Source organism: Diadema setosum, chromosome 18 (genome assembly GCF_964275005.1).
Source record: "Diadema setosum chromosome 18, eeDiaSeto1, whole genome shotgun sequence".
NCBI lineage: Eukaryota > Metazoa > Echinodermata > Echinoidea > Diadematoida > Diadematidae > Diadema > Diadema setosum.
Genome location: NC_092702.1, coordinates 31,897,116 through 31,910,422, shown reverse-complemented (window position 1 = coordinate 31,910,422; position 13,307 = coordinate 31,897,116). Strand labels below are relative to the sequence as shown.

General features: G+C 39.5%; 1 protein-coding gene across 1 annotated transcript in view; it reads left to right on the top strand.

Annotated features, from left to right (window-relative positions):
• The window catches only part of LOC140241881 (5-hydroxytryptamine receptor 1F-like), a 32,243-nt gene extending 21,273 nt beyond the window's left edge, over positions 1-10,970 (top strand). Inside the window, exon 2 of the mRNA XM_072321635.1 lies at positions 9,185-10,970. Within this exon, the coding sequence (XP_072177736.1) occupies positions 9,381-10,766 (1,386 nt within the window). The 5' untranslated portion in view covers positions 9,185-9,380 and the 3' untranslated portion in view covers positions 10,767-10,970. The remainder of the gene's footprint in view (positions 1-9,184) is intronic.
• The last annotated feature ends 2,337 nt before the right edge of the window (positions 10,971-13,307 follow it).

Sequence of the window (13,307 nt, the reverse complement as noted above, 5' to 3'; positions counted from 1 at the left end):
GAGACTCTTGTATGAAAATAATAAACTAGTGGAAAAGGTACTGTCGATGTTTTCTGTGTTGTTATTGTTGAATTACTGCAGAGCACGTGCAATGCTATCGTAACTAAAGTACTAAAGTACAAACTGAAGATGGGTATCACCCTTTGATGACTTGCCGCATTGCGGAATATGTCCAAGTCCTACTATTTGTAAGCCTAATTATTGTCTCCATTCAGTAATAGAATGGGCAATGAATCAGGGCTTTATTTTTGCTCTGTACATGTCTCTGCTTTGTCAACGCATGTAATCGCAACCACTTTTGAATTTACATATACGTCGATGCAAAGTTTATCCTATTACATTACATTGTATAACTAATATGGATGACGTTCGTTAGTCAGAAGTTTCATCAATCTGAAAATGAAATAAGATTTGTCAATCCGAAGGTTTGTTAATCATAAGACCAAATAAGGTTCGTTAACATGGTTAGTCCAAAAATTAAAGTAAGGTGCGCAATACCTGACTTTCTTTCCGGATTAACAAACCTTCGGCAATGTTCGGAATAACGAACCTTGTTTCATTTTCGGAGCAACGAACCTTTAGAATAATGAGCCATGGGGATTAATGAATTGTAACCAACTAATGTAACTGTCTAGCATAACTGATTGACCAATAAAATTTGCATTTCATGCTAATATCGTGCTACAATGTGGTTTGCCACTTTTCAGTTGTGACTTTGTTTTCATTATATATGTATGTAAAGCGCTTTGAGAACCTATTTTGTGTTGAATTGCGCTATATAAGAACATTATATTATTATTATTATTACAACAGTTGATTTTCGCAGTGTTAATCAGCTGTGAAGAATATGAACTTTCCAAATGCCATGGGTAATGTCAAGTACAAAACATCGAGCAAGACTTGTGAAGAAGTGATACTCGCTCGCACCTCTGAAATGTCCATAGCTTGCTGTAGAAACAATAAGATACAAACAATGATCAATGAAGATTACTCGATGACTCCATGATAACAATGCATAACTAGTGGAGACCAGGAGATGATCTTGAAAGCATAAGTATAAGACAAATAGATAACTATAGAAGACCAAGAAGTGACTATAAAAGATAACTTGATTGATGACTACAGAGGACGGATTAGTGACAATAGAAAACTAGGTGAGGATTTAAGAACACGGATCGACGACCATGGAAGACTGTAGATAGGATGATTAAAGATGACCGATAGATGAGCATAGAAGACGAGGTGATGACCAATTGATGACTATATAAAAGATTAGATGATGACTATAGAAGACTGATCAATGATCATCGTGATCATAGAAGACTAAATGATTACAATAGAAGACCAACCATGCCAACTAATGACCGTATAGCAGACGAGTTAATGACTACAAAAGATGGATGGATTACTACAGAAAGATAGATAAGTTAAAGAAGACAAATAGATGAACATATCGATTAATGACTATATAGAAGATAAGGTGATGACTATAGAAGACTGATTGATGTTCATAGAACACTAAATGATCTTTAAAGAAGACCAACTGGCGACCGCAGCAGACGAGTTGATGACTACAGAAGATGGATGGATGATTACAGAAGTATATAAGTTACTGACTATAGAAAACAAATTCAATTCAATTCAATTCAATTTCTTTCAAAATGTTTTTTTTTTATTTCCATATAAAGTAATACAAAGTAATATATATAACGCTTACATGAGTACATAATATTTAAAGGAACTTTGAATCACGTAAGTTTCAACAAAACATAAATACAATTGTTATAATGATATCAACTCTGGTTTGGATGAATAAACAAGTAAGCAAATAGATGATCATAGAAGACTAGTTGATGACTAATGAAGACCAATGGATGACTAGAAAAAACCGGTTCATAACTATAGAAGGCGAATAGGAGTATATAATTACTTGTCATATATGCTCCTCCTCTGTCTCTTTTCCCGATGCTGTCGTGATTGAAGATGACATGTTGTTCGGCAGAGTAGAAAGCATTTTTCTGACTTCAACATAGGACTAGTTTTCTCGCAAATATGCACCTTCAGCGCACTCTTAATAAGACCAAATTGGTCAGAGTGCATCAAGACTTATGAAATCATAAAAACCCTGCATATTAAGCTCACTTCACAGGTCTTAAAGAGTCAGCAGGCAGATTTTACCTAGCATGTCGGAGCCGGGCTTGGAAATGCATGATTTGAATTTTGAAAAGTAATGCGTTTGCATTAGTGAAGTAAAGCCAGAGCAAGATCAGGCAGATCAATCGTGTCAATAATGAATGCACACAGTGTCCTTCCTTCAAAACATCCATGTTTCTATAATGCTCTGTTGTGAATTTTAGTGGGTACGCTGTGTAGAGGGTATTGTATGGAATGTATCTGATTTTTATGTTTTCTCCGAATGGAATAGTTCAAGCTCTAGGTGTTGGATAACCGAGCTATTTGTGCATTTTGAGCCATTCGGATACATCAAAGTGTTCTACCGATCCTCTTCTCCCTATATACCTCTGCCCCACACGTTTTGTGATTTTGTCTTTGTGAGGACAGTGAATAGCAGAACTTAATCCTGCTTCGAACTACGCGTTCACAACAATCCCTCCTATTCAGAGAGAGCAAAATTTATCTGAAAATACCTCTTTTGGCCACATTCAGTCCGCAACTACAAAGGACTAAGAATAAATCAAGTTCACGTTCTTCCCTTCCTGTTGGTATGTATACTCTCGTCTTTGGAGTGCAAAGGCTTGCGTCACCCCTTCACAGGGGCATTTTGTCCTGAGGATTCAATGCCGCCAATTTCACAACTCACTATAGGACGTGTGTTTACCCCTGCAGGTATGAAGTCGCCATGGTAACAGAATTAGCTTCGATTGGTGCGCGGAACTTTTTTTTTTTTTTTTTTTTTTTGGGGGGGGGGGCTTTCTGCCGCAACATCGATCAAAGTTTGTGTGAATGACGCCATCATATTTGACGTAGAGCCCAGGCATCTATGTGCTGAATATATTGCGTATGTATCTGCATTTAGATTGATTGAGACTTGGTTCCACTACCATTAGCATGAGGCAGGTTGGCAATAATCCTCCTCCTAAGACCTTCAGTTTTCTTTTTCATCTTCTTTTTCTTCTCTTCTTCTCCTTCTTCTTCTTCTTCTCCTCCTCCTCCTCCTCAGACCTCCTCTTCCTCCTCATTTGAAACAACTTCTAGTTCCACCACTAGTACAACTGCTGCGAGGTACGTTTCCTATTCTAGTTTTGGCACTTGTGCTATCAGTATCAACATTACTGATTCTCTTCTGTCTACTGTTGCTGGCACTCCGATAGTTTGACTACACTACTCCTTTTATTATTGGCACTTCTACTACTGCTATCAGGATGTTCGTGTAGGCACTTTTTGTATTATTAAGGCACAAAGACGAAGAGCAGGTAAGCATGCAATGAAATGGGTTTTAAAGGGAAATCATAATATTTTAATCATGTATGTTGAAGTATGTTTCAATATTGTTGATGACGCCTTGTCTTACATTCTATGCTATGTCTGTTATCACGTCGTCATTATAGCGAGATCGAGTTCTTGGCGGCAAAGGGTCCAGAATCGTCGGCATCGTCTTTTCGACCAAAGGTTAACGGACTTCAGTTGGTTGTTTCTGCGCTTAAATCGCTCCAATTCATAGACAAATGGGAATTAAAGCCCAATCACATACAGTCTTGTATATATCTGGAAACTTGTCGAGTGTACAACTTTTGATAGCGTGTCGATTTTTTCTTTTCATTGGCGAGTTTTAGATCTGCAACACGAACGCTAAGACGACTCTAATTAGGCAAAAAAATGATGTTCTCATAATTTTATTCGCGAGAGAGCTGTTTCCATTGTTAAACCTAGGAGGCTGCGTCGTCATATTATTGCGTTCGGTTCGCAGATCTAAAGCTGGCTTCTATTAACATGAATCCTCGATCAAATGCTATTTGACGGTGACATTGATGTACATACTAAAATACTAAAGAGAATTGTAGCAGTTTTATAAAAATCGGACAAAAAATCAGGAACTTATAAATAGTTTCAACTTTCGTCATGTTGTCAAGACTGTGCAGTGTAACTAAAATCTGGTACGTGTATATGAATGACCTTACAAAGTCATCACTTCACTTCGTGTACTGTACCCGCTTACAAATATTCACTTAAAGCCAAACATGTTGAAAAGAAATGAAAACACACGCACGCACACACACACACACACACACACGCACACAAAAACACCCACACAAATCATACACTTCGCATCAACCAGTAATCATAGCAGAGTAGTACGATCTAAATCATCGACGGAGAAACAATTTTATAATATTTCTTATGAACAAACCAACGAAGGAGTTGTTAGGCGATAGCGTCATTCCTCTTTATATTCGTACGCAATTTATTGATTTATTGATTCTTTTGATTTATCTATTGATTGCGGCCGATACCATTGTCTCTAGAAAACGATAGAAAAAAAATCTTACATGCCATCATTATATGCTTTTTTTCAAGTCCGATGTTACTCAAATTCTTCTACTCTGTTTGTTTGATTTTATACCATTTACCTTTTGTGTGCTTTGAGTGGCGATTAACACAGAAAGCGCCATAGCTTTGCACACACCGTCTAAAGTAACTGGCAACGAAAGGGTTACTATAATTGAATACACTTGGACACGGCGGGGCTTTTCAATAACATGATGATAAGTAAAGCAAGGAGGTGAGATGACCTCACCTCCATGAATAAAGCAATCTTTGAGTGCAATTCACACAGGACAGGCAGCGCTGACATTCTGTACCAACTGCGAATTTCTTATCAGCGTGAAAAGGTACATTTTTTTTTTATTCTGCATTTTGACAAAGCATATCACATAATTCAACAAGTGACTGAATTACATCCGATTTCTATAGATGAACAGAATCATGACAGTGAAATAGAGATTTGACATTGACTTGCGACTTCGTAGACGTTATACCATTATTGGAAGGAAATCAAACCCATGATTTAATCGTACCAATCCATAACGACTTCGAAGTTTGATTGAAAATATTGCATGTGCTGATAACCTTGCATGATTCTTCTATAATAACTTTGTTTGATGTATAAAGTGCACCAGATGAGACATCACACTTTGAAATAATGATAGGCAACAACTAACTATCTTGACCTATGCTGTCCATGAAGTAATGATGACCGCGACTTTCATTTGTAGGTCATATTTTGACCAACTTTCAATCTACGGGTACTCAGTTTTAATCATGGGATGCCAGCTTATCTGAAATTGTCCTTCGAGATAATCTGCTTCAAAGCGTCACCAAACTACCGTCATGTAATAATCAGGATGCGCAGGCGCACAAAGGCTATGGAAGTGTGTGTGTGTGTGTGGGGGGGGGATGGGCTGCAGTCCTTCCAGTGTCTAACCCCCCCCCCCTATACACACACACACACACACAAACAAACACACACATAGACAAACTCATAAACACTGTTAGATGTCCCAAGAGAGATGAGAAAAATACAATATTTTGATGTCTTTAAATAAAACTTACAGACACCCGGACTCTCCCGGATATATTCCGCTGCCCCTGCACATCACTTATAATACACATACCAACTCACATAACGCACTCCTTTATACGCAAAGTCGTGAAGGCGCTATAACAAATCTGCAAAGATCAACAATCAGTACAGGCATCGTACGCCTGACTTTGGCAAAATGTTGTCAGTTTGACAAAGCCCCTGGATATTTTCTTGAAGTGAAAAACTGGGTTATCAAAACAGACGTTTCCCCCAGATGCTTTCACTACCGTATCATGCGCAGCATAACTTAATCTGTAAATACCCCTCGGGAGTTTTAATCATCGATGAATGCAGTAAGGAGCTCATATCCGATTGATCAACTCAGAATGACGAGGCTCAAAATATCGGACAGCTTTTGTTGTTGTTTGAGGGCCTTTCCTGATTTCCTCGATGCGAGGAGGCATGATATCCATAGATACGGGCGTGTACATAGAGAGCATGTCATCATTCGTTATAACTAATCATGAAGGACTTTGAATGGAACTACTGCGTCTGAAAAAAAAAAAAACACCAAAAATGACTGAAAACCTATACTCAGTAGATATCAATACACTCCCCTATCCCAGCGGTATCTACAATGCACACTCTTATACACACATCATATTGATGGAATGTCGTTTACTACATCAATTTAGTCGCTGCAATCAACCATGGTATCAAGAAGATAAGTTACGTCTTCATTGCTCTTACGGACTACAACGAAATGAAAATGCCATCACAATGTAAAGGATATTGGGAACTACCCTGACAAGACTCCGGTCTTTTGTAGCTTCCATGTTTCATTTATAGTTGTTATTATGTTACGTATGCATGTTCATGTACTCGTTTACTGTCCTCAGTTTGTCATTGTACAAATTATATGTTTTTTAAATGAAACAGAATAAAGTTCAAATATTAGTTTGATCTTGGGAAGAAAAAAAAATGCGTGTTGAAGATGTGTGTTCCATGCGTTGGACGACCCGCATTATACAAAGAAAACAATAAGTAACGAACAAATATGTACGGCAATATATCAAAATGCGAATAACATTGTGAGTCGACCATCAGCACACGATTTCTGCTATTCTTCGAAGATTTTGCAGGTTACCTATAATTTATCCCAATGTCCACTCTACTTTGTACACGTATACTAGATGAATCATTTGAACCGACTTCCAAAATCCAGCAAATCCACTTTAAATGTCAAGGAGTGTTTTGTCAGTAAATGCGGCGAGTCTAATAACTCCCTTTCTGCTACTGGCTGTAAATACTGTGCAAAAACAGGAAGCATACAGGTTAATGATCATGTTGTCAGGCATCTTCCCATATCCCCATACATCCAGGTCGTTCGGATAGTCCGTAAAAACAAATAATTGCCCGAATGCATTTTTTTCCTGAGACGATATATACAATTTGGCCCCTAATCCGTTCCCCTCGTAGGAAAATATACTGAACATGCATGCTAACATCTCATTTCTCATTGCTAAATTGAAATGCAGGAAATGAAAAATAACCACTTACGAGCTTCTCTAGGGCAGGCCATCATACTATGCAAGAAGACGATTTCCGTCCATTGCTCTTGTTCCTGAGATGGCGAGCTCCAGACGTGCTGCAACACACTCCTAAATGAACTGCCAAATGATGTGAAAAAGCTATACCGACGCATGTTTCAGCTTAAATTAAGGAAAAATCAGATCCACATCGACCATGTTGACGGAATTATGAGATAACTGTAGTCCCGTTTGAACAGAGCATGTCAAACTAAAGTTACTGCGACAACGTCCGGTAGCGTCCAGGTAATCTTTCTTCTTCTTCTTCTTCTTCTTCTTCTTCTTCTTCTTCTTCTTCTTCTTCTTCTTTTTCTTCTTCTTCTTCTTCTTCTTCTTCTTCTTCTTCTTCTTCTTCTTCTTCTTCTTCTTCTTCTTCTTCATCTTCGTTTTAACCTGCCTATTTAACGCACAATGTTGCTCGGACGTCGTCGCGGTAACTTTTGCCAAATTCTGACCTATACCGCCACATTACCCTGACATTACCGCAACATTATCCCGAGAACCCTTCAATTAGAACGCAGCCGCGGTAGCATTCCTTTGATACACTCAACATGCATTAGCAGCATTGCAGACAGTGAATGATTGGTACGCTCGTCAATCATTGCTACAGTACTAATATGAATTTAAAAAAAATGAAATGCACCCTTCCATACACTGAGCATATAAACTTGCACATTTCCATGTTACTAATATGGCTTACTGGAGACATTGCTGGGAAACATACAAATTATGCTCGGTCTATAGAGGGAGGTGCATTGCAATGTCTTTTCTGATGTCGGGGATGTCATCAGTAACAGATGACATCACCGACAGAATCTTGGTTTGATAGATTAATTGTTATATGTTGGCGTATCCAAGTAATCTGAAGAAAACACAAATCTAGATATTATTTTGGCCACATAAATGATGATCAAGGCATTATGAGTTAATGCAAGTCAACATGCATGTTGCATTGCATAGTCCCTTTAAGTCTTACTTCTTGTTTGTTTAGGTCAGAGGCGCTGTTCGCGGAAGTTTCTGGCGTTCGATCACTTCCGCTAGTAGGACCACTTTTCTGTTCTGGAAGAAAATTCCGGCGTTTTGACCACTTCCGCTCAGGACCATTATTTTTTCTTTATTTGGAGGACATTCTATCAAGTGTCCCATATTCTCGATACGACTTAGAATAAATGTCCTTTGGAGAAGATAAAAAAAAAAATGTTTCGCAAAGTGCAAGTGCGTGAGATTGAGTGAGAAGAAAGAAACGAGGGGGGGGGGGGGGTAGGGAGAATGAAGGTAGCGATAAAAGTCTCTTTTTTTTACTGTTTCTTTTTCAACTGACCAACCATGAACATGATTTTTGTCTTGTGCCGACACGCAGTAATCGATCACGACTGAAAACTCTAGGACTTTCGCTGCCGGCATGTGATGTTAAAGCTGAAATAAGAGCAAGAGAAGTAGAAATTAGAGATACATATACAGTACCACAAAGAATTCAAAATTTGGTTTAATAGTTACTAACGTTTATTGCATCATTCTTGCACACTGAAAACGCTTTGGCCTATGAAAAACACACGTCGATGGATATTACATGTTTTAGGAAACATTAAATGTATACGTACGAGAACATTTTTGTCGCGGCATTTTTTTTTTTTTTTTTTTGTCGTTGTGAAAGTATTCATATGGCCGTGACACCCAAAATAACTTGTGTATGTTGGCACTTGGTGTTGTCAGACATTTGTCAGAAGTGTTCTTGTGAACATTGGATTCGTTTTCAATTGAAAACGTTTGTTATTCATTCCTGGTGAACACAATGTGATCGAACATGTGCTACTTGTAATTGATAACTAAATAACACTTTGAGTAACATGATATTATAACGAGTGAAAGATAACCTGCAACACTGGGATTTGATTTCTGGGAAGACAATGACCGCGTCTGACTGACCACTTAATGGTAATATCTCAATCTTACACCAAACATAATAAAAATCTAATCGCTCGAGTGACCCTCAAGTTTTATCGTTCTAAAGCGCACTACTTTCTTCCGTTTTGTTTGTTTGTATCCGCTGCAGGTACTGTGGGAGATATAAAGGCTGACCCGCTTGAAGACAAGTCTCATTACAGAGGGGAAGAGGCGTTTGGATCTGGTTTGCGTCTCTGATATGTTACTCTTGCATGGCGTTGTAGATATGATGAACTGGAAAGCGCGTCTTCATCGGAAAACTCGTTCGTTTCACTTCCCGCGATCGACTGAACATCAACAACACCATGAATTTCACCACTGCAACCATAACGACGGCTGCCGCGAATTATACAGCGGAGCACTCGAGCGAACATGTGATGCCACTGTCTGGTAAAATCTTTGTCGGAATAGTTTGTGGGATCATGCTGCTCGTCGTGTTCGTGGGAAATACTTTCGTAGTCGTGGCCGTCGCCAAGTTCCGTCGACTGCGGACGCCCGCCAACGCGCTCCTGCTGAACCTGGCAATCGCCGACATCACCGTCTCCGTGTTCGTAATGACGTTCTCGACGATGCGTCTCCTACAGGACGGCCACTGGCGCCTTGGCAAGTACATGTGCAAATTCTGGATGTCCATGGATGTGCTGTGCTGCACAGCCTCGATCCTGACTCTGTGTATGATATCGTTAGATAAGTACTGGGCCATCACCCGCCCTCTAACCTACAAGAGTGACATGTCGTGGAGGAGGACAGGTTACATGGTAGCCTTTGTGTGGGGGTGCTCTGGAGTCATATCGTTTGTCCCAATATACAGTGGACTTTACGCTAAGAAGGGCCCGAGCGATACCATCGACGATATCTGCGGGGTAAACTTTTCCGTCAATCGATACTATGCGGTAGTGTCAAGTATGACGTCATTTTATGTGCCTCTTGCTATCATGATATTTACGTACTGTCATATCTATGCCATAGCGCGCTCCCAAGCCATCCGCATCAAGGAAGAATCGAACAGGACAGAGCACTTGGAACGGTATTCGCCCTCGCAGTCTCTGCGTGCGTCGTCGCCTTTGAAGCGGCCAAACGATGGCGACGAGCCGGCCCCTCCAGGATCAACCAGGAGACGATCACGCTCGATAACGAGAGAATACAAGGCCGTCCGCACTCTAGGTTTGATCATGGGTTGTTTCATTCTCTCGTGGCTGCCTTTTTTCCTCATGTATCTAATTATGAACTTCTGTGAGAAGTGTTACCTCTCCACTCATGCTGAAAACGCAATCACTTGGTTAGGGTATGCTAACAGTCTGATGAATCCCCTAATCTATAATTTCAGAAACCGGGACTTTCGCTACGCCTTTCGCGTCATCGCCCATAGACTCCTCAACGCACTGACTCTGGGGTGCTTTGAAAACAAACATGGCGTGTGCCCCAAGCATTCGTCTCCTTTACACCGGCTATCGACATCGTCGAATGGCCACCCTCACGCCAATCCGCTGCTCGACTCGAACGGCTTGAAACTGAGCAAAATGAGGCAGCCCCACCAAAGCGAACGTTTATCATTCAGTGCAGTAAATGGAGAAAAACATGACTTGGAGAGTCACCTGCGTCCCGTGCCAGATGGGGAGGTCTCCAACGGCTCGTTAGCCCAGGACAGAGTAAAAGATGTAACCACCATGGAAGAGGAAAACGAAACTTGAGATGATTTGAATCAACACAGAAAGTCAATTCAGGGAATCAACGCCAATACTATACTGGCGTGGGAAAGAAAATCATAAATTACGTGAGAATTTGATGTACAGGGAGTCTCTAGTTTGTATGTGATACCATAAGACTACTCCCACATTTTTTTTTTGTCCTTTTTAATGATAATGCAATGCATCTAATCATTTGAAAACTGCAATCAAAGCTTGAAATATTAATTGTGTCATTAAATATATACATATATGTATAGATATACAATTATATTTTAATGCACCCTTATCAAATTGGTTTTTTTTTATTTTACTAATGAATTAAGTTGATAAGGTTGTGCACATCCTTCGAATGATGCAAGTTACAAACGGCACGACCCCAGTGCATCCACGAAATATGATCAACAGTACCAGCCGATAGGGGCTGGTGTACGTAACTGTTTCCCATTAGTTTGTTGGCTACTACGGGTAGCACATCAGATACTTACCTTGATAAACCATTGAGATATTTACCTCCTTGATACTTAGTTTCCTCCACAGAAGAATCTAATACCATGTAGCCTGAATGCCGTGAAACTCCACTGATCTGAGAGAATTTAAGAAGTAATGAAACTTTTTTTAAAGATATCCTGAAGGCAATGTTAATTTGAATAGTTATGGTTATGTCATTTGACGCATTATCGTGTGGGTATCATACGGTGATCATTCATTCTAACACTGCGGTCTAGATATGAAATGTGGGAGTGTGATAAATTTGGCCACTACTGATAGGCTTGCAAATTATAAAAGAGCAATTTCACACTTTGTTCTGGACGCTGATGTTGCATAAAAGTTGAGATCAAACATAAGTCTGAAAATCAAACGTAAGTCTCTAAATACTCAATTCTGATTGGCTGATAGGTGACTTATATTTGATTGCATGTTTTGTGGTTGATTATATATATAAAAAAGTTAAATCCGACGAACAGAATGATCGAAGTTTTATCAAACTCTTAAGTGAAATAAGAGTGTTGTGGAATCTCAAATGTCACATGTTTTCAAAGAATAGCAGTTTAGTAGAGTTGATGAAGTCACTACCTCAGAACTGTACTAGGCACAAAAATAATGTAAATATCTTTTTTGACGAATGATAAAAAAGCAGCCCATTTCGCCCCGAAAGCCATTATCACTTACTGCTACCGGTTGCTACAGGGCAGCGAAAATTTGATGTTACGTTATAGTAATTTGAATTTCTTATTGATCTGAAGTCCCCACGGGGCAATTTAGGAAAAATTGGCGAAGGTATAACAACATAAACGTCGAAAATGTGCGTATATGGCTGCTCCTAATATCCTTGTTCCTTGAAAAGATGCAAGACTTCAAACTTCTATAACTTTCTTTCTTTTTGTGTGTGCAAACTTGAAGACAATCTTTTCCGTTCTGTTCATCCGAAGTTTCCCGTAGAACATGGTGCAACTCGAAGCGAAAATGTGTTCGTTATAAGGGTTCTCTGTATGATAACGCTGTTTATTGTTGTTGCCTCATACCGCGAAATAAACCTGGGAATGAATGTGTTTCGAGAAGATACTACAAAATAAGCTCCAAGTCTTGCGCTCATTGAACATTAATTGTAGTTAACGTGACGCGTTGATTATTTCAGCTAATGAGCTGCAAGCGAAAATTGTCAATCTCAAGCCTCAACAAGACTTTTCGATCAAAGATGTAACTGTAAATTTCTAATCACATTTACTCCCTTTGTAAGATGTTTTCTAAGGGCAGTAGGTAATCATTCACAGTGAGCTAGATTTCGAATAGTAACGTTTAAGTCCACTGTTATTACCAGCAATACGTTTGTTGAGGAGAGTGAGAACGGTAGAGCAGGTGGATTTTTCATCGCGAAGTATTGTTTACGCTACCTGTTTGAGTGAAATATGAAAGGGTACATTTCTCTCCTATATTCGGTGAAGAGAGTGGATCGTCACGGTCGAACACTAGCCCTCGGGCAAGAAGGAGGCTGTCAACGCCAGAAAGAACCGTGTACGAACACTATTTTTATTTTGGCTTCAGTGTAGTGTACTGTTCAACTATAGAGGGCGTCGTCTTCTGTGTAGCGACGGTGTGAGATTGCTTCCAGAGGCAACCCAAACTGCTTCCTTGTTGTAGAGGAGGGTTAACTTGTGTTAGGTACATTCAAGCCAAGTGCAGGCTTAAATGGTTGTTGTTCCTATTTTGAGTGTTGGTCAGATTTGATTCTCTTTATTGCCATGTGATTAACTTTGTCATGCCAGTTTCTCCTCTTAAATATTTTGCATTGTTTGCGAAGTATTTCCATTTCCAAACAGTGTGAAATACTTTGCGCAAGTTTAAGAATGATCTAACAATCAGTGATGTAGCCTTGTCTTCAGATTAAAGCAATGTATTCACAAACAAATGATAATATATACACGAAGAGACAACAGCCCTGAATATCATATTCGTTCAGCATGTCGTTCCCGTGTAATTGTCACCTTCCGCAATGTTTCCAGGTTTTGCAAGGAGTCAACGATTGCTATTTGTTACTCACGTTAC